At 39.5% G+C, this 22,433-nt stretch overlaps 1 protein-coding gene across 1 annotated transcript in view; it reads left to right on the top strand.

Annotated features, from left to right (window-relative positions):
- STAU2 (staufen double-stranded RNA binding protein 2) overlaps nt 1-22,433 on the top strand; it is a gene marked incomplete at its 5' end in the record, with an annotated part of 69,154 nt that overhangs the window by 6,213 nt on the left and 40,508 nt on the right. The window contains one exon of the mRNA XM_080611570.1: nt 565-700. Within this exon, the coding sequence (XP_080467696.1) occupies nt 565-700 (136 nt within the window). The remainder of the gene's footprint in view (nt 1-564; nt 701-22,433) is intronic.

Genomic DNA, 22,433 nt, shown 5'->3' with positions numbered 1-22,433 from the left:
CAGTATTGTTTTTCAGTTTGTTAGATTACTACTGTTAGCTCATTAGCTTTTAGTTATAGTCTTAAATTTTCAAGTCTTGCAAATAAAACATTTTTTCTAACCTGTAAGACTACCAAATGACTGCAGTAATGCCTGTTGCTCTTTGTTTCAATGGCTTATTGCTCTCTTTGTGGTTTTATTTAATGGTATTCAGTGGGAAGAGAGATTATTCTTTTATCTTTATAGTTTAAGGAAGTGTCATAAGCACTTTGGAAAGATGAATAACCAGCTTGATTATAGCACTGACTTTCTCATTCATATGTGAAGATTAATCTACTGAAACTGCATAGAGAATGCACTGAGATAAATGTTTAGATGTTCTTTTTTATTGCTTGTGGTTAGGTTGGCATCTAGATTCCAATCTTTTAGAGAAACTGAAATGTCATGATAGTTGTTTTTTTTCCAATTTAAGAGCAGAAGAATATCATGCAGGTCTCTTTTTGCTGCTCATCCCAATTTTGCTTGTTTCTCTTGCAATATTTGTGGTTTAAGTGTCTTACGTGTATTCTTTGGGGTTTTTTGCAGGCAGTATAACTCCAACAGTGGAGCTGAATGGTCTGGCTATGAAAAGAGGAGAGCCTGCCATCTACAGGCCATTAGATCCAAAGCCAATTCCCAACTATAGAGCAAATTACAATTTCCGGGGCATGTACAATCAGAGGTTTGTACTTTTCCTATTATTTCATTGTTTTTATTCATTGCTTATAAATCTGCTCTAAATCCTTGTGAAGTTCCTAAGTTATTTCAGAGTAGAATGAAACTAAGATTTCTATGAAGAAGAGTCTCTGCAGTGTTATTTCGAAACATGCATAATCCCTTCTAAAAGAAGAGAGGTGCCCTAAGCATGTCGCAAGGAATAAAGACATGTAAAACAATTGTTTTTGTTTTTTAATGTGCATACTGGAGTTACAATATACAGCTGTGGCAGTGAGGATGCAGAACATTAACTTTAGAGAGAGGTTTTGCTTTTCTTTGCTGTAGTGGCATGTGATTAGAATCTGTATCATTAAAAATGAAGTGCTCTTTTCTTACAAATTGGATATAAAATTAGGAGGGCTGCATTTTGAAAATTAGCTTGAAACCATTCTCAGGTTTCCATTTTTTAACCATTTTGCATGTCCAGCTATCTTGGTTCCTTAATCCTCAATGTTTAGTAAGGAAAAATCCTTTATTTCATAGCTTAGAAATCTATATTCAGAGCCCTCCCTCGATGCAGTAATTACTGTAGTAAGTTGAGTAATTGTTGAGAAGATGGTATTTAAAACCATGTTTTTAAAGTATCAAATTGATAAAGATTAAAAAATTTGAAACTCTTAGTGGGTGGAGCAGTTTCTTAACTGGCTATTCAAATATTTCATTCTTCAGTGTGTTCTGAATTTTTGAAGCATCTTTACCTTCGCTATTTGTACGGTTTAGTACAGATAGAAAAAAAGTGGGGTGGGGCAAAAGGCCAGAATCTGAACTTCCCTGCTTCATTGTGCTTGTTTGAGTGCAGTTGCACCATGCAGGGTGGTTAAAAATACTGTAGCTAGTAGATTGATAAAAACTAAGTAGTAAAAAAATAGATATGCATGTCTACCTGTATAAACACATACATAAACCCCTGTGCATATACCAGCTTACACATGTATGCCACAGTAAAGATGAAACAGAACAATGATGCTATGTAGTACTGTTTTGGGGTTTTGGGACTACTCCTGTGCTGGACATAATTGTTCATTTCCTTGTTTTTCATTTGGAGGTGCTGGTCCACTATGATCCCAGTAAGAAAGACACTTAGACTCTGTAAGGCATCATTAAGAAGATGTGTAAGAAGTATACAGTATAGGTTGTATGTATAAGCTGCCAGTATAAGAAGAGAACAGCAAAGATAATCTTCCATCCCTTCAGATGCTGAGAGCCCTGAGTGGTGTAGCTTCGAGCAAGACTGAGATCCACATACAGTGTCCCATGCAGACCTTGGCCTCAGCAGAGATTCTCCCCTTCTTGGTCATTCACACTCTTACAGGATTTTCTTACAAGGAGACAACCCTGTAATTTCTATGGTCAAACCAGAAATAGTGTTCACATGAGAACTTCTTGCTTTACTGTTAGATAAAGTCAAGGCCATGCAGGTGGTACCAAGGGCGAGCTGCCCTCAGGCACTTCTCTTGCAGCAGGTCTGTCCTGTCACTGAGGGATTTGTGCAGCACAGCCTCATCCTATGTGCCATGCTGGGCATGGGTCCTGCAGCACAGCACAGCCCACTTAGGGTCAGGCTAGGTGCAGTATGGGACACTGTATGCTGCTCCTCTGCCAGTCAGGATTGCTGTATTGCTAACAGAGATTATAATAAAGGAAAAAAACCTCTGTTTTGGCACTCAAAATTTACCAGTCTTATTACTGGTTTATACCAGTTTAAAGCCTCGCAAGTTGGAGTTTTGAGCAATTTTGCAACAAAGGCACATCAGGACCTTTCAGTTCAAACAATATACATTACAGAAAAGCTAAAAATGGTTAACATTGCATTTTGCATGGCTTCTTTTATCTAAGAGCTTTACAAACCAAATGTGGGAAAGAAGGTGCTGATGCTCTCATGGTCTGTTTACTAGCTGGTTAGGTTTCATGTTTGTCAGCACAGCATTTGGCACAGTTCAGTAGAACTGGCACTCTGCTCAGAAGAGGCCAAGGCTGGAAACAGCAACTCAGGTTTGAGAAATATTGGCAGAGCTGAGGATGAAATGTGCATACTACTCATCTCTGTAGCCAGTGCTAGAACCCATATTCCCTCACATCCCTGAGTATGCAGTTGGCTTGTTCATGGTTGTTCAAATTAGAGCAATTAATAAAATAAGATGCTGATTCTGACTACAGGGTTGTCCAGCTTGCCTTGTCACCATTGAATGCTCGTTTGTTTTATTTTAAGCTATTTTTAATTCAGTTAGAATTGAAGAGAGTCATTCCTGAAGTTAAATTGTCCTACAGTATTTTCAATTATAGAATGTCTGTAAGTGACAAAACAGAAGTTACATCTTGTAGATTTACCTAAAATAAGTGTTTTAAGCCAAGGAATAAAACCGGTAGAAACTAACCAGCAGCTTTTGGTGTCTTAGTATGGAAAATAGTGTTAAAGACATCACAAAACTCAACCCTTTGTTTCTTCGAGAATTCAGAAGCTATTTGCTTATGGTACAAAATTCCTCAAAGTGTGTCTCACTGCAATCAAGAAAGCTTTAAAAACCTTTACTAAAAGAGAAAAAAAAAAGAAAAAGGCTTTCAAAATTAAAACCACTTGTGAAGTATAGGAACAAAGAAAATGCAAAACAATGACAAGCTGAACAATGGACATAAAGGAATTTAAGCAGTTTCTTGCTTGGTTTTGAGGAATTTGGATAGTGTGATAGTTCTTTAAGCAATGTCACGCAAAGTGGTGGGGTCCCTGGAATAAACTACAGCTTCTGTGCACTTTGGCAGGTTCTGCTGCTCTCGGCCTTTCATGTATGTGGTTGCTTTTTCCTGCATATATAATTGAGTAACTGCAGACTAAGAAGACTATCACCTTTCCCCTTAGTGCATGAGTGAGAGTACACAGACCATTCCTCCTTTTCTTTTTCTTCATAGCCCTGTCATTCTAAGCAGATATTTTTTTGATGTTAGCTTATTTACAGTGCTGTTTGCAAGGCCAGACTTGGAGAAATAAGAGAACAGCACATCCTTGCCTCTGCTGGAGCCAGCCAAGCTGCCTGGCCAAGAAGCACAGGGCGACACCCTTCATGGATATGTAGTTCCCACCTACTGGGCAGGCAGCTCCCCTTCTGGGTACTGAGTTGATGCATAGGACGTTTGCTTAGGCTTAGTTGCTCCTGAAATTGTGTATATCAGCCCTGTGGACCAGTGCCCTGAATACTGACTCACCACTTTAAAAATGAGGTATAATAAAAGGAAGTTTAAGGACTGGTTTTTGGCCAGCTACATCTGCAACTGCTGTCTTCACAGTGGATCAATATGTTGCCCACACTAATGATCAAAAAGAGAATAGGCTGTGTGATTATGGTATAAATTACTGAACTTGTCACATCAGATTAATAGAAGATTGTATGGTGAAAGAACAGAATAAAATGAAAACCTTGTTTCTTCTGTGAATGCTGAGTTAAAGATTAAATATGTGTATCAAAGGGAACAAATTTGAGGCTAGTGTTACTTGACATGTGCTTAGTAAAGCAATCTAAATCCTCACCCAGCTTCATTTGTTTCACAGAAATTACGTAGTCCCATGGGGAAGAAAGGAAAATCTAGCCAGAAGAACAGCTGCTAGAAGCCAAATTTTGAAGCGAGTGGGTTGCACTGAAGGAGACAATGTAAAATCTGTTGAGTCTGTCTCCAGAAATACACCTACGATTATACAACCCAATTATCTAATTTACAGAAAGGAATGAAGTCTGAAATTCTCCTGGCCTTTAGAAGTTCTGCACTGCCTGAGCACCCTGTTTACCTTCCAGGAGGAGACTTCTCTCTGCATGGAGAGCCTCGTCCATTTGAGGCACAAGTAGTGGAATGCATAATGTAAAGTGTTGTTGGATGTGAAAGACTTTGATCTAGTATTGATTAGATCAGCCAGTACCCTGGACAAGGTAAAGTCCAGATTATTCCGTGAAGTCCTTTCATGACTTCAGGCACATGATTAGCCTATTGTCTGTTGCAGAATTCCAGTTATTTGGGGCTTTCTGCTGAGGCTTTCTCCAACAGAGGAGAATTTTATGTGCAGCTGTGTATAAAGCAGATTTTTTTTCCCAAGTATATGTACTGTGGCAGATGTGAGGACACTAAGTTGCCTAAACATAGGCCTCTAGTGCCCCTTGAGACATTGCAGGGCGTTTGAGACATCAATATGGGAACAGTGGATTTGACAGAAGACCTAGAGGAGACCTTTGCTAGAGTGGCAGCTGAAGGCCAGGCAAGATACCCTAGAGCATTTCAAATGGCCCATGTAGCTAAGTTTAGACAATTGAAGGAATCTCTAAAAGTAGTGTTCAGCCATCATACTATTTCATGTAATCCACCAGGACTCCAACTATTCATGGGAAACTTCTGCTTTTCATGAATCAGTCCTGTGTCATATAATGCGGATGTCCTGGGTACATGACTGCATCTCAACTGGTACTGTGTGCTTGTGTTTGGGCAAATAGGTGCTGTTCATCACAGTGCTGTTGGGATTTGGATCCAAGCTCAGATGCCTCTCAAATAGTCTCTGCCTGGTCACAAGAAACCCAGTTTCCCATTCTAACCGGTAGAAGGTCTAGTCAGAGCAGTTGCATGTCTAGAACGCTCTTTGTCACGCTACAAACAAGGATGCCTACCTTTTGTATGGAGCTCTCCAGAGCTTCACTATAATAGCAACTTAGCTTCTATACATTAACTAAATACCTTCAGGCATCTGATCTTGAGCTGGGTCATACTTGAGAAATAATCCTAAGAATGTTGATTTGTACTAATGTGATGAATGCTATAGTGGGAGTCATCTGACTATTGCAGTGGAAAGACTGGAAGAAGATAAAAATCTCTTCCCAGGGAGGAGGGAGAGAAAAGCTTCAGAACAACAAACTTTAGGGGCATATCTAGGTAATAATAGTACTAAGGAGAGGCAGGCATGCAACTACTGAACTGCTTTTGGTTGAACAAAATAGCGTTTTGCTGCAAAAAGCTGTTAGGCTGTGGACACCAGTGCCCTTGCTCTCCAGGTTGAGTGAACCCCCAGTTTGGAAGCCTGCTGGGTTTAGCTGAATTAGTTACAAGAGAAGAACCCGCTTGGTTAGGAGTGGTGTGAGGTGGCACTGAGATTTTTACCTTGCTACAGTTGTCAGCTTCAGACTACAGCCACAGGGTACAACATCCTCCACTAAAAAAGGCCAGGAAAAGTCAGAGGTGCTTTGCCTGCATTTCCAGTAAATTGTTGCAAAATTTTGTCCTTAAAATTTGCATTTTATGGATTAAGATGGTGTGATGATAACGATGTTTACTGACTAACTTTGAGAAAACTCCTTTCTGCATTCCTTGCCCTCCTTGCAGCCTTTTGGACAAATGGCCAAAAACACTTTTGGAAGAAAGGGTTTTTAAAAACTACTTGGAAATAGAAATTAAGAGTTTGGTTAGAATAGGTTATATCTCCCTAAAGACACTGTAATTTCATTCTGAACAACAGATACAGATTTCAGATAGTTAAAATTTAAGGAAAGAAAGAATACTTCTAAGAATAATGCAGGTGATCGTTCAGATTAGCAGTTTGATTGTTCAGCGGGAAAGGTCTGGTTTAGACCATTAGATGGCAGCATGAATTCATGTTTTGTTGTAAAGAGTCTCACAGCAGAAGCACTTTCAAAAGTTGCCTTTTCCTGTTCTGAAGCTTTTCATTACTTTAAAATGTCTTAAATCCAGCAAAAATCAATTAAAACTGGGTTTGCTGCAAAGTTTTCTTTCATCTGTCAGGTTTTCTTTCCCTATGATTGAGGCTGAAATGCGGTAACTTCAATGACATTGTCTGCTTTTTATGTAAATCTAGTGCGAGTAAAAGGTGCCAATTTATGAGCAGTGAAAATTAAAGTGTTTGGTTTTTCCACAGAAAGATAGTGAGAATTCTGCATTTCACCATATTATTTAATTTCTCAGCCTTGACCTAAAGACATTTCTTTAAAGATAAGGCTGCAGTTCGGCCACAAAACCTGCAGTCTGTTCATACTAATGAAGCTTTCAGATGATTTGAATATGTATTCACTTTGAAGGAACTGAGATTGTTAGCTGATTGGTGATTCAGTTTTGTACACTATCAGTTGAGGTAGAATTCAGATTGTAGCTTAGACTCTTGTACATCACACTGCTACTACCCTGCTAGTGTATCAGCATGCTAGTGTAATAATCCACTCACAGACTTTCAAATGAATTCTTTGTGTTTGTCTTCTGCATGCTGCATTTCACTTCCCCTGGCCTGCTTGTTCCCACTCATTGCCTGCCTCCCACACAGACATATTGTTATAAGGAAAGTGTTGAGTACAGCTGTGCTAGGATTTTTCTTTGCTAGTATTTGTTTCTAGGAAAGGAAAAGGGAGAAAGTCCATTTCCTGTTGGTTTCAAACAGCAGAAACATCTGTTTGTCTTACGATAGTTTTCCCAAAAGAACAGTGGCAAGGGAGCTTGCAGGTGATGAGCTTTGCCATTGCCAGTAGCTATCAGTTTAGACAATGGTGATTAGTATGTTTGGCTTAAAAACCATATAAAAAATCCTTAAACGACGGAGGATATTTATTCCTGCAATAAAATTTTTGACAGCTAATGTTTAATTTCTACAGTGTTTTAAATCATAAAAATACATCGAGTATCTGGGATCAGAAACCCCAGATTCTGCTGTGGAATCTATAGACTCCTTAAATGCTATCCCAAAGTGATTTTTCTGCAGTCCCTTCACCCTCTTATTTATTTATTTATTATTTATCCTCACCTGGATATTTCCACAGTGCTCACAAGATGATGTTACGTGATGTGTCCTGGCACGGCTTGCATGTAATCCTTCTGACAAACTCATCCACTGCCTTAATGGGTGCTTTTAACCGATGAAGGATCAATAAAATACATACTCATAAGTGTATTGACAGTATTACATTGACAGCTGTTAAAATAATGCCATGTAGACTAAAAATCAAGCTGACGAACAAAGAGAAAACTTTTTGGGTAGTACTCCCAGTACAGTGCCTCTTTGTTCTCCAAGTCAGTGCACTTGCCTGGTATCATTAAAATCTTCTCAGCCTTAGCTGAAGACCCTCTAGATGCTTAACACTCTTCTTGCATAAAATGTGGTATTCAAGGCATGGCATTTGATGCTATTGCAGTGTCCTAAACTGTCTTCACTTAAGATTAAATAATTTTATCAATGAGCTCTTGACCCTATTTATACAGGAGCTCCTAAGCCCTAATACTTTATTCTTCTCTTAATATTTGTCTTCAGTTTCCTTCTGGATATACTGACTTCTCCAGATGACTTGCTTTCTTACTCTAAGAGGACTACACTGTCCTTTTGTGGTCCTTAGCTCACATTTGGGGTATTTCTCCTGAAGCTTCTTTCAGTGAACAGGGTTCTTTTCTTTTGATTGTCAACTTTATCAGATCTTTCTTTGCTCTGGAGAAGATACATCTGGCTCCAGATCTCTCTCCCCAAGTTTCAGCTGTGACTTGTCTTGTTCTCACTTAGGCTGAAAACATGAAGAAGTGAATTATAGATCCTCTTCATCTTTGGTTTCTTAATGTCTGTCTTTCAGTGCTGTTCTTCAACTTGGGAGAGTTCCTGTAAACATTTTGATTCAAAGATTTTCAGAGCCAACAGCCTGCCTCAGCACCTTGTGAATCTCTTCAGTCTCTTGGCTTTGCAACTCACTGGGTGTCCTTTCTCTAGATCTGCTTGTTTTAAGGCAGCTTTACTTTCAGGATCGGAGAGAAGACTAGCATTGCTGCTGTGTATAAATGTAAGCACTGATTCGGAATGCTCCTCTAGGAGCAGGAGCATTTTGGGTGTGTTTCTTTCTTTCCACAGTTAGCTTTTTATTCACTTTTATTTTTTTCCTGTACTTCTGCTGAGCTGTGGGTATTTCAGTCGAGAGACACGTGACATAGTGCATTCAGTGGAAGCAAGCCTGGGTGGCCTCCCTTTCTTGGTACGATCTTTCTGCTCTGTCCAGAACCTGAACATTGGTTACCAGTAAATATGTTCTTCCAGAACCTGAGCAGTGGTTACCAGTAAATACATCCTCTTTCCTTTACGTGCTTTTTTTGGTAATTGCACAGGTGAACTGCTGTTAGAGCGCAAACGTTAGTCTGAGACGCTCTTGTGAGTTTCCTGAAGAAAGCAAGCAGAAAGAAGCTTAGTGGCTAATTTTTAACAGATTATAACTCAGTAAGATCTGATTGGAATTGTACTCTCTCCTAGTCCAAGGTCTTTGTCTCTTTTGAACTAAAAGCTCTACCACAGGTTTGAGGAAGTATTGCATTTTCTCAAGAAAGGTTTTCAGGATTCTTTTGTGACAGACTATAAGGAGTCTGAATGCAGAACTTCTCACCAGCAGCCACTGTGTTACAGTTTCTCTTCAGGTCTTGTCTGCAGTCATGATTTTGGTGGCTGCTTCTGTGAAAGAAAGTACAATTAACATCTCTTCTGAAATGCTATTTACCAGGATTGTCTGAAGATCTGCTTCTCTTGTTAGGATATTTTAGAGGAATGCCTGTTTAAGTTGGTCGTTGTCACACAAAGGATAGCTGCATTCACAGCATCAGTTACTTTGGCACCATGATTTGTTTGGATAATTTGTTTCACTGAAATGGGGCTGAATCCCCCAGTATTGTGATCAAAAGGGAAATCATCTCTGGAAAAAACCTAACCCAAAACTGCCTTAGCTTTTAGACAAGAGAGGGCAAAATGAAGGCTAATCGCCTCACTGATTTAGATTCAAGTCTGACATTAGTGTCAGTGAAACAGAAATAGGAATTCCTAAGGAGGTGGACATCAGCAGCTGAACCTTAGTTCCATTCAGTAAAGGTAATCTCTGTACTGACCTTGTTTACTAAGACAGAAATCATAATAACCATTTTGGATACAACAGGAAATAAAACTCTTCAGAAGGGAATAGGGAAGGAGGGAGAGGCAGTGGGATAGACCTGTATGTTTTGACTGTCTAGAGCTTAATGCTGCTGACTATAGGGTTTGAGTGTTTATGGGTAAGACTCAGGGGGAAGGCCCTCAAGGCAGATAGTAGTAGCCTGTTATAGATCATCCAACCAGGATGAAGAGGCAGACAAAATACTCTATAAGCAGCTGGGAGAAGTCTCATAATTGCTAGCCCTTGTTCTCATGGGGGACTTCAGCTTACCAGATGTCTGCTGGAAATACAATACAGCAGAGAGGAAACAGTCTCAGAGGTTCCTGGAGTGTGTGGAAGATAACTTCCTGACACAGCTGGTGAGTGAGCCAGCTAGGGAAGGTGCCCCACTGGACCTGTTGTTCATGAACAGAGAAGGACCTGTGTGTGATGTGATGGTTGCAGGCCATCTTGGGCATAGAGATCATGAATGACAGAGGTTTTGATTCTTGGAGAAGAAAAGGCAGGGAGGGGGTTCTGCAGAACTGCTACTCTGGACTTCTGAAGGGCAGTCTGTGGCCTGTTTAGGAGCCTGGTTGACACTGGAAGGCAGTCCTGAAGAGCAAAGGAGTTCCAGTATGTCCGGGAAGGCTGGCCATACTTCAAGAAGGAAATCTTAAAGGCACCAGAGCAGGACATCCGCATGTGCTGAAAGACATGCTGGTGGGAAGAAGACTGGCGTGGCTGAACAGAGAGCTCTGACTGAACTCAGGAATAAATTACAGTTTCTGACCTTTGGAAGAAAGAGCGGGCAATTCAGAAGGGCTACAAGGATGTCATGGGCTTATGCAGGGAGAAAATTACAAGGGCGAAAGCCCAACTAGAACTTAATCTGGCTACTGCCATAAAATACAATTAAAAATGTTTCTGTAAATAGCAACAAAAGGAGGACTAAGGAGAATCTCCACCCTTTACTGGATGCGAGGGGAAACAGTGACAATGGATGAGGAAAAGGCTGAGGTACTTAATGCCTTCTTTGCCTCCGTCTTTAATAGTAAGACACTTTTTTTCTCAGTGTGCCCAGCCCCCTGAGCTGAAAGACAGGGACTGGGAGCAGAGTGAAGCCCCTATCATCCAAGGGGAAATGGTCAGTGACCTGCTACACCACTTAGACATACACAAGTCTATGGAGCCAGGTGGGATCCAGCCAGGGGTACTGAAGGAGCTGAACTTGATGGATCTTAAAGGTGTTTTCCAACCTAAATGATTCTATGATTCTATTCTAACAGTCCTTGCTGTCTCTGTCCTCTATGTCTTTTTTGGAGTCCCTGCTTTCTAGAATGCAGTTGCAGTCTATCCTATATACATTTTCTACCAAGCTGCAACTTATATTGTAATATATTGATCCAACGTTTTTTAACTTTTTTCCTGCATTAATATTCAGTACCTAATTGTACTCAGTGGACCAACTGAGGTGAGTCACTGTGCATTGGTGACTGCTACTACTGCACCCTCATTGCATCACTTTTGCGTTTTAGTTAGCAATTTATTTATATTTAGTTGTCTTACAATATTTACATTGGTGTAAATCCATTATGTCCATTAAAGCTTGAATATTGAAAGAGTATTGTATCTGCTATTCATCAACAAGTTTCCCTAGGAAGTCTGCTCTTTTTATGCTTTTAAACAGAAAGGAATTAAAGCATGGAAAGACTTCTCCACTCATCTTTTTAGTTCCTGACCTTTTTGCCCCTTCCAAACTTCACTAGATGGATTAACAGATCCTTTCCCTTGCCTTCCTTTCACAGATGTACATAAAGCTTCCTTCATAAGACCATCCACGTTATTTTCAGCATTCTGATAGGATCGATGTAGGACAACACAATATCTCTTTCTAATTGACCAAGCTCTCTCTGTGTCACATTTTATTTCTTTGCAAGTCTAATGGCACAGATGGGGAGTTTTCTGGACAGAAGTGGTAGCTGGCCATGATAGTAGTTTTTCATAGGATGCAGAGATGATAACTAGCAAGGTAGGAGAGTGCATCCTCAGTTATCTGCACTCAGCTGCTGAGAGATGGTTCTTTAAGCTGGAATTAAGTGTGGTTTTAGAGTTTGTTCTTACTTTTAATCGTTTGTTCTTACTTTAAATCATTTAATTGCCAAGTTTAAAATTACAAATTAATTATTTTACTCCGGATGATGCAGTTGAATCCCTACGTTTACATTCCTCCAAGTGGGAACAGAATATAGCCCAATATACCCTAGTTATTTGAATTTAAGTTAATTTGGATGGTGAGAATCACACTGTGAGCTTTCTTGGGCCTTCTTCCTCTGTGGAATTTTAGGTTAATTAATTCCTATGAAGTCCTCAGCCTGAGATAATTTTGTTAGTAACATTTTTATTAGCATTATATTACCAGTATAAATATATGATAAAATTAAATGAGGTACTTCATTCTTTCATTTGCTTGGTCTCTAGGTGACAAGTGACATGATTTTTTTTTTTAACATGAGTTTCTGATGTAGAAAGAAAATGATATTGTAGTCAGATATGCAACATTGTTTATGTTCTTTTACTGTAATGGATATTTGGACAGCATTCTCAGTAATCACTCTGCATGCTTGTAAAGATTAGTGAGTAATACAGTTCATGGGAAATTTTATGAGCTGAAGTAGATAAGAGTTTGAGATGTTTGTCTTCTGGATATCTGCTTTAACCTCTAAGTATACAGTGTACATCGCAGCTTCATTATGTTTTCTCTTTTATTCTTATTGTACTTGTTTTTATGGCATGGAAAAGAACATTTTCCTTGTATTTATCTTTTTCTCCCTGCCATTTGCTATCTCCATTACAACATTGTCCACTTGACATTTTCCAATCCCTTAAACTCTGGAGGCAGTATTCTTGTTATGTTCTTATATTATTTATGCTATTTTTGCAGTCAAGAATAAGTTGAAGTTGTGTTGACTATTTTCGTTACTGAGTTATTCAGTTGACAGATAAAAATACTTCTTCAGGGGCACATAACGTTTTGTTCTGTGCTCTCTTCTTGATTTTGATTGTTGTTTTTCATTTGTTTTTTCTCTTAGTCTGCAGTGTACAGTACTTTGGAAAGTTCATCTCATGGTCTTTTTTTCCCTATGTTTTTTTTTTCCCTTTTATTCTTCTTAGCCTTTCCTTCTTTTCCTCTTACTCTCTTGCACTAATTTTTCTTTGTTCTTTAAAAAAAAGGTATTTGGTCTGGTTTTGAGACCCTTCTGGCACTTCGAAAAGTGTTAACTTCTAAACTTTGAGGCTTTACACTGAGGGAGAGAGAGTAAAAAAAGTTGAAGGAGAGATCTGAACCTTCTGTGCATGGAAACATCTCTCTATAGCTAGTGCTGCAATATGTTTGCTGTATTACTCGTTAGATTAATCCATAGCTGTTAAAGTATTTAACTTAAAATGTCTGTAGGTTTGTTTTTTTTTTTTTTCCTAATTACTTTAGAGGAGCAGGTGGTTTTACTTATTGATGTACATATTTGCTGCAAATGGTAAACAAAGTAGTGGTACGTGTAGAGAGTGAATACTGAAATACTTATTACAGTCAAATGTCTGTACTGAGCAACTTGGAATTCAGAGATACAGTGATGTGGCAATGTTATCATCTTGTCATCACAAATTCTCCTGGAAAGAGTCCACATTATATAATGTTATGTTAAACTGAATCCCCCTCCCTTTTGTTTTTTACTTAGGAATGCTTCAGTATTGTGATCCTGAAATCATGAGTCAATCTTTTTGATTAAGATAGTCATACTGCTTGAAGGAACTGCATAGTCTCTAGCCCAGGAAAAGAAGAAAAAAAAGGGGAATCATCATTAACTTAATGAAATACTCCCAGACTCAGCACAAAGTTTAAAAGAAATTATAAATAAAGATATGCAAATAAAAAAGGATAAAACTCACTACGAAGCTACTGTATGCTAAAGGTAGATTATGTCTGGCTAATGTGCTAACTTTGCATGTTATGTGTTAACTCATTTTTTAGGTAAAGAGAGTAAAGCAAGTGTTGTATTTGTGAGATTAAGTTAAGCATTTTGTAGCATTAGATAAGGATACCCCTTTCATTAAAGTAAAGGAAATGGAAGGATTTGTGTAAGAAATGCAAGATGGGAAAGGAGAAGAAAAATAACCAGCAGTATTAAAAGTCAAACTTGGAGGAAGATGTATTAAATACAGATCTTTCAGTTTTAAAATCAAACTTCTAAAGTTTTTTGTTAAAGGTGTTTGCAGAAAAAGTAGGAAAAAGTTCATGTGATGTTGAAGGCTCAATTGCTACACAGGAAGATCAAGATATGCCAGGAAGAGTTGGATGATCATGAGGACCGACATTAGAAATGGAATGAGACTAGACTTTCCAATATAAAATGTAAGATGAAGACCGTAGGCACTAATAGCACTAACTTGCTTGTCACCTGCGAGATATTCAGTTGGAAATCACAGAACAGGGTTTTTATCTAATATTGTTAATTATTTGCAAGATAAACTAAGAACAGCTGATGTGATTGAACCAGAGGAGAGGCAAATGTGATTTTTAAGATGGGTTGAGCAAGATACTTCCAGTAAAGACCTATAAATATTGCTAATACACAGAACACTGTTAGCCTTTCATACAGTATATTTTCTACCATTCTTGACTCTCATATTTAAGAACAGGAGCAAGCATAGGGAAGGGCTATGAAGGATTATCAGGATAGTGGGTAGCCTTTTGTACAGAAGACTTCTAAACTAACTTGACTTGTTCCCTTGCAAAAAGAAAGGCTGAGAGGGAATGGGAAAGCTCACCTTAGACGGTAGATATAACAAAAAAGTGAGCTATATAAGTTAAAGGATAGTATTGCCACAAAAACAGAAGTATAGCCAACCTGAGTATTAGGAGATTCCAAAGTATCAACTCAGTGTCTAGATCATCTTCCCAGGAGAAGCACTGTTTTCTAATAGACCTTAATAGATAAAAAAGACTGCAGTATGCAGTTGCCTGCAAATCATGGATCTTGAGTGTTTAATGCAGGATTTGCTTGCATTCTTACATTTGAAATAGAAAGGGTTTGAGGTTTCTGTGTCTTAAAATAGGAAGCATCTTTGTTATGTTTTATCATTTTTAAAAAAATTACAGATGCTTTTGAATCTCTCTCTGTTAATACATTTCCATCTCATGGTTATTCTTTACAATTCCTACATGGTCAATTAAGTGTTCTATTGCTTAGTGATTTTCTAGAACCAGGTCAAAATTGGTTTCGTAAACTGATCGTAGCAAATATTATATAGAGAAAAAATATTGAATAATTAAAAATGAATTAATTTTAAACTTTTAAAGATTCAGATTATAGTTTAAAACCATCTTTCTAATGAAGAATGATCTGGGATGAGTATATGTGATTTTTCATTTTTTAAAATCTTGTCTATGTAGCTGAGGGGAGGTCACCATTAGAAAGATGGAAACAGTCATAGGCTATTTAAATAAATCAGCTGAATAGAAATTTCAGATTATCTTTCCATCTAATAACAGATATCTGTGGCAAAAAACGCTGCATAGTTCCTTGTCTTTCTTCCTTTACATTAAGAATGCTTTTGGAGGGTGTGAGGGTAATCTGAAAGAGGACAGCCAGACTGATTCAGGCATAATGGACTGTGGTTCTCAAAAGGAGTACTTGGAAAAGAGAGCCTCTTTGTTCCCAGGTGGTGGTGTGGACCTGCTGAAAGAACCAGGAGGTGGACTGTATGAAGACAAAAGTGGCTGAACTGGATGTTTCCTTCTTCAAAACATAGAACTCACATCTGTAAGAAATGCACGTGGCTAATGGACTGCTTAGAAAAATCGGACATGGCGAGGGAACAGCTGCACTAAGCAACTTGCTCCCCTAGAGGAATTCCAAATGTTACGGACAAAAAGTTGTTCACAGCAAATGCCGTTTCGTGCTCCCCTGCACAGTCTGTGGCTCTTTATTCCTCCACTTGTGAAGCTCACGGCTTTCTCCTGGTTAAGCAGTCTCAGCAGGGGTGCCAGCTTTATTGAGTTGGTATGGAAAAGGAGCCAGGGGAAAAAGCACAGAAAATGACCCTTTCAGCACAGAGCTGGCATCTGAAGAATGACTTTCCCATTCCATGTTGTATCGTGTGTTTTAGCAGCCCTCACCTTAGCCAGAATGGTCCCTATTCCTCTTCACTTTGCATTAAGAAATGGGAATGGGGTAATGCTTCCTATAACACTTGTGTAGTGGGGAAGTAATTAGATTTGTTCTTTTTTACATAGGTGAAGAATACATTGGCCATTAGAATTTAGACAAAGTCTCACTAGAATTTTTAACAGTGGAAAGGAGGCTAAATCTAAATAAATCTCCTGATTCTTGTGAGCTGCAGCTTGCACTTGTTTTTTTTTTTTTTTTTTCCGTTCTAAGAATATAGTAGCAATATTTATCAAAAACATTTATGCCATTGAGGAATCCAGAGAAATGCAGGAAATGCAGTATGAACACATAACGTATGTACTAATACTTTATTTGTCTTTGTGTGTGTGGATTTGATGGCCAAAAAGGAAGAGGCCCCAAGGGCTCCTTAGTATGCAATTAATATTTTGGCTAGAAAAGCAGCAGATTGTTTCAGTATGCTTACATGTTATGACATCATATTCCAGTAAAATTATAATGAACAGAATTTTTGTTTGTCTCTGTGGCAAACCGAAATGAGTTTTCTAATTGTCAACAGACTTTGGTGATTTATTTAATTATAGTGGCGCCCGCTCACACCAACTTAGTTAAGGTCTGTCAGCATTTCTGTTATGAACCCCTAGTTTTAGTGGTTTATAACTAGCTGTAAATATTTGCTCATTGCTGAAACTTGGCATTCCAGGTCACAGTCATAGAGCAAATGTCCTTTTCAGGTTGACTATTCTAAAGTGATACCAACAACATTAGCTGAAAAGTTGATTTCTGATGCTGTGAAACTTAGAGGAAATGAAGAGATCCTGTTTTCCAGACCTCTTTTCTGAGGGGTCTTCTTAAGAATCTCAAATGTCCACAAGAGCCAGATAGAAATTATCTTGGTTTAATAGGTTATATGTGACTGGTTGTTACAGTATTATCCTTTATCACTTTTTTTTTTTCATTCCAATTGAATCTATTATTTCATGTGTCCTTTCATTGTCTTCTGGTCTTGTAATCTGTCATTTGGCTGTGTCTGTCCAAAGAGTGTGCCAGTATCACCTGGGAATACTTTTTACATAGGAATTTTATCCAAAGGAAAGTCATAGCCTTTGTAGCTGTCATGTAGAGTGCAGAGAGATGTGTATTCTTTAAATGTAGGTAGTTTAAAAACTTTCAGAAACCTAAAGAGTCTGAGAAGTGTTGCTATTGGAAATCCTGACTGTTTCAGTTCTGTGGCTGAACAGTGTCAGAGGGGTAAAGAAGCATAGGACTGACATATAGGAGTTCTTGTGATAGAAAATGTGCTAATATGTTGTTGCATAACAGCAAATTCTGTATAAACATTTCCAAGATTGTTAATGTTTTCAGTCCTTTTTAGTAACTCAAATGTGGTATATTGGGAAGGTTTGTTAATGATTAGTGGCAGACAGATAATCTTAAATTTGCATGGAGTTGTTCCTTACATGAGCATCTATCTTCAGGATGCAGAATCATTCTGTATTAAAACTCAGTTTAATCATCACACCATACTTTCAGACTGTAATATTATGATCACTTTTAAGGGTTTTGTTAATACTGACTCTGTCCTCACCCTTGAGACGAGGAGGATGTTCTATTTGACATGCTCCATGTTGTAGAAAAGCCAGTATCCTCACAGATTTAGTTCATTTTCTGAGCATTTCAGGTGCTCCTTTGCACTTCCCTGGCAATGTTCATATTATCAGTGCTCTTCTAACTCTGCTTGAGGCCAAGCAGAGCAAGAAAAGTTTAATCAAAACCATGTAAAAGCCTAATCATTCTGCCAATGCCAAAGAGCTGCATGAGGCTCTAGAGCCACAGGCTGAATATCATTTTCCCATATTATCACATAAATAACTCCCTAAACACTCTTTAAAGGAAAAGGTGGGGAGGCGGGAGGCAAAAAGAGAGTGCCTGTTGTAGGGTCTGAGTTTATGAAGTGAATTAAGGTTCATGTGCTTTTCTTCTTTGCCTGTAATGGAGAGAAAAGTAGGTCTAGTAACTAAATAAGAAACAAGAACTTCTGATGGATATTGTATTTTCCCTAAGCCTAGGTAGTTGCTAAAAGCAGTACTACTTTTCTTCTTATTTAAAGAGGGTTGTGAAGTAATGAGGTGTGATGTGCTATCAAGGTGGCTATTGCTTTTGCGTGACAGAGCTTATCCTGTGCTAAGATGCAGCTAACAGAGTTAGCAGGTTCAGGCTGTAGCTGTAGATCTGAGAACTTCTGGGATGGTAGGAGGGTTCCTGGGAACTCTTTGAGGAACTTGAAGGTGCCTGTTGGTGCAGGGAAAAGGTAACAGCAGGAGGCTGTGGCTTCTAGCAAGCTGTAGCAGGAGCCAACCAGCTCTGTCAGCTACTCCTGATCAAAAGTTGTGCTTTTGTTTCAGAGAGGGTTAATCACCCTTTAAGGGTGCTGAGTGATGGCTGCTGAACATGGGCCAGCTTGTGCCCAGGTGATCAAGAAGGCCAATGGCATCCTGGCCTGTGTCAGAAATAGCATAGCCAGCAGGGTCAAGGAGGTGATCGTCCCCCTGTATTCAGCATTGGTGAGGCTGCACCTCAAATACTGTGTTCAGTTCTGGGTGCCTCACTACAAGAGGGAGATTGAGGTGCTGGAGCTGGTCCAGAGAAGAACAAAGAAGCTGGTGAAGGGTCTAGAGAGTAAGTCTTAAAAGGAACAGCTGAGAGATCTGGGTTTGTTTAGTCTGGAGAAGAGAAGGCTCATGGAGGACCTTATTGCTCTCTACAACTACCTGGAAGGAGGATGGAGTGAGGAGCTGGTCTCTTCTCCCAAATAACAAGTGATACGACAGGAGGAAACAGCCTAACAGCAGGGCACGAGCAATCCAGGCGGTTTCTGTAGTGCACCAGTGACAGCATTCTGACATAGGTGGCTGAGGAATCAGTGAGCATGGGCACTGCTGCTGGAGCTCACACTTTCAAAGAACTGGTCAGAGATGTGAAGGCTGGAGTCAGTGCAGTGACCATGAGATAGTAGCAGGATATTGAAAAGAGAGAACAAGGCAAATATCACAGATCACAAGCTGGACGTCAGGGTAGCAGACTTAGGTCTCTTCAGAGACCTGCTTGGAAGAATTTCAGGGGATACGCTTCTGAAGAGAGGAGTCCAGAGACACTTGTCAAGGTTTACCTCCTCCAAGGTCAAGAGTGGTTTAACTGTCCATCCCAGCATGCAGGTAGTAAAGTAAAGGCAGCAGGAAGCTTGCATGGATTAACAAGGAACTTCTGTCTAAACTCAAACAGGATTTGTGACCCAGGTGAGGTGACCAACAGTGAATGTAGAAACACTGTACAAGTGTGCAGTAATGGAATTAGGAAAACTGAAGTCCATCGGAAGTTGAGTCTCAAAAGGGATGTTAAGGGCAACAAGATGGGCTTCTACAGCAGCAAAAGGAAGACTAGGGACCACTGTTAAGTGGGGTAGGAAACCTGATGATCGTGGAAAAGATAGTGGTACTCAGAGTGCCTTCATCTTAGTCTTTACTGATAAGACTGGCCTTCAGGAGTCCCACATCTCTGAGATCAGTGGGAAAGTCTGGAGCAGGTAGAACTTGCTCTTAATGGAGGAGGATCAGGTTGGGGAACATTTAAACAAATTGGACAGGTCCATGAGGCCTGATGGGATGCATCCATGTGTGCTGAGGGAGCTGAATGATGTCATAGTGATGCCACTTCTGATTATCTTTGAAAGATTGCTGTTGTTAGGAGGTTTCTGAGGACTGGAAGAAAGAAAATTTCAGTTCTGTTTTCATGAAGGACAAGAAAGGAGGATGTGAGAAAATAGTAAGTCAGTCAGCCCCACTTCAGTCCCTGAGAAGATTGTGGGGGAAATCATCTTGAAAACTCTTTCTGATCATATTAAGAATGGCAGGTGACTGTAAGCAGTCGGCATGGATTTAAGAACGTAAGATTGTGCCTGACCAAATTGATAGCCTTATACAGTGAGATGACTAGCTCAGTGGATGAAAGGAGAGGAACAGATGCTGTTTATCTTGACTTTATCAAGGCTTCTAACACTGTCTCTTATCCTCCTTGACAAACTCATGAAGTATGGCCTGGATAAGTGGACAGTGAGGCAGTTTGAAAACTGGCTGAACTGCCAAGCTCAAAGGGTTGTGATCAGTGGCAAAAAGTGTAGCTGGAGGCCAGTCACTAGGGGTGTACACCAGTGATCAGTACTGGGCTAGTACTGTTTAATATCTTCTTTAATGATGTGGATAGTGTAGCAGAGAGTACCCTCATCAAGTCTGCAGATGGTACAAACCTGGGAGGAGTGGCTGATGCACCAGAGGGTTCCTCTGCCATCCGGAGGGAGGGACTTCAACAGTCAGGGGAAGTGGGTGGACAGGAGGTTCATGAAGTTGAACAAAGGGTAATGCAAATCCCTGCATCTCGGCAGGAATAACTCCATACATTACTGCACGATGGAGGATAACTGCCTGGAAAGCAGCTTTGCAGAGAAGGACCTGGGGGTCCTGGTTGGTACCAAGTTAAACATGAGCCAGCAATGTGCTGTTGCAACAAAGATGGCCAACAGCATTTTGGGCTGCATTTAGAAGACTTGTCGGCAGGTTGAGGGAAGTTATCCTTTCCTGCCTCAGCCCTGGCGCTGGGTCCAGTTTTGGGCTCCCCAGTACAAGAGAGACATGGACAAACCAGTGCAAATTTGGTGAAGGCCATAGGGTGATTAAGGGACTGCAGAATCTCTCATCTGAGGAGAGAATGAGAGAGCTGGGACTGGTTAGCCAGAAGAAAAGGCGCAGGTGCAGTGTAGAGGAGCAAGGGACAGACAGCTCGAAGTGAGCTGTGGAAGAAGTGGAGTTGATGGTGACTATGAAGCTTTTCATTATTTTTGCTTTGATTTTAAATAAGTGTAATATTTTTCACTTTGGAAATATAGGTTGACCTATGTTTGGTGTCAAAGGACTGTTCTTGATTCTTAGTTTTAAATTCTTTCAAGGTATTGTTTACATCTATTGCCTGCATATTCCCTAAACATATTTTCAATATACCCTAAAACCATATTGCAAACCAAATAAAACCAGTAAACCAAAGGAAAATGTTGATACAGGAAGCATTTTACGTAAACTCACTAAGTGAAGGGAAAGAGTGAAATTCTGCCTTTCACTTGAAAAAAATTGCATTCTTTTTGAAGTAAATCTCAGTCTCAAGCCACTATACTTTTTGTTGTAGATTTTGCCACATTGGTAGTGTCTTGGTGTTGTGTACCTTTTAGAAGCAAAGGGAGGCACAAGGTAAATGCTGTATGTCAGAAGCAATGAAGGACACGGTGGAGTGGGGTAGAAATTAATGTTGCTGTTTCTTTGGTTTGACAGCTGCTTTGTTAATGAATGACACCATAGTGTTTGAATTTCATTATGCATATAGGGCCTTTGTAATGTTTTTCCAGAAAGAGTGGCAAACACTGGAATGGGTTGCCCAGAGATGTTGTGGAATCTTTGTCCTTGGGGATATCCACATTACCCTGGATAATGCCTGAACAAGACAAGTGTAACTTCAGAGGCTGAACTGCTTTGGGTGCTGTGTTGGATCAGATAACCTCCAGGAGCCTTTCCAACCTGAGTTATTCCATAATTTTATGAAAATGTGACATAAGCAAATGCATTTCCAGGTCTTAATAATTCCCTGTAACTGTGTTAAAACTGTAAACAGGAAAGCAAATACCCACTTTTAGCATGTCATAAAGGCAACTTAGCTCACCCCTCCAAGGCCCTATAGCCAGAGGCTTGTTGGAGCCAGTGTTATGGTTTTGCCCTTTCCAAATAATTTTATTTTTAGAATTAGGGACTGAGACTGGAGTGCTTATTTGAGTTTGAAGTGTGCTGCTATCTAATACCTTTTTGTCTGGTAATTGAAACAAATCAGTTACAATTATTAATGAAAAGTCAGAAAGTCTTCTTATGAAAAATTCACCGTCTGTGTCAACAGATGAAAATAGAGGGAGCAAGCTTTAATAAGGATCCTTTAAGAGGAGGAAGGAAAATGTAATACTTTGTTCTGTCTTCAAATGATTCTAGTTTTGTTGTGATGGACCTATCTTTTGCCCATGCTTTTGGAATCCTGGGCTTTTTTGCAATGCCATAAAATAGATACAAGCTATTTGTCAGAAATGAAATACCATTTCTGATAGGCATATATTTTTCCAAGGACTAAATCTCTAGTGTGTAAGAAGCCTTTGTTTGAGGAAGGGGCACAGGCAGACTAGACTACAGAGCAAAGAGTATGAAGAAGATTCCCTCATCTATGTAGAATATAATTAGAGAACTTTTTGGAAATGTTCTCTTAAAAGATTAAAATTTTAGCAGTGATTAGAACTGGTTGTCTGTACTGAATTGCTTTTAATGAGTCTGGGGATGGTGGTGGAATACTTCTTTTCTATAGCTATTGCTTATGTAGACAAGTTTTTATGTTTGTAGTTGTCAGAGTGCTGTGACAGGACCTCCCAAACCCAAGAATGGCATTACATCGCCTTCTTTTATCTGCTGCTAGTGAGAGACAGGTTTCAGGGTAGTGAGTATGGGTTGTGTTAGCTATTATTATTATCGAAAACAGA

The sequence above is a fragment of the Psittacula echo genome (assembly GCF_963264785.1).
Source record: "Psittacula echo genome assembly, chromosome: 2".
Classification (NCBI taxonomy): domain Eukaryota; kingdom Metazoa; phylum Chordata; class Aves; order Psittaciformes; family Psittacidae; genus Psittacula; species Psittacula echo.
Note: the sequence above shows the minus strand (reverse complement) of the source record. Positions and strands in the feature narration are given on the sequence as shown.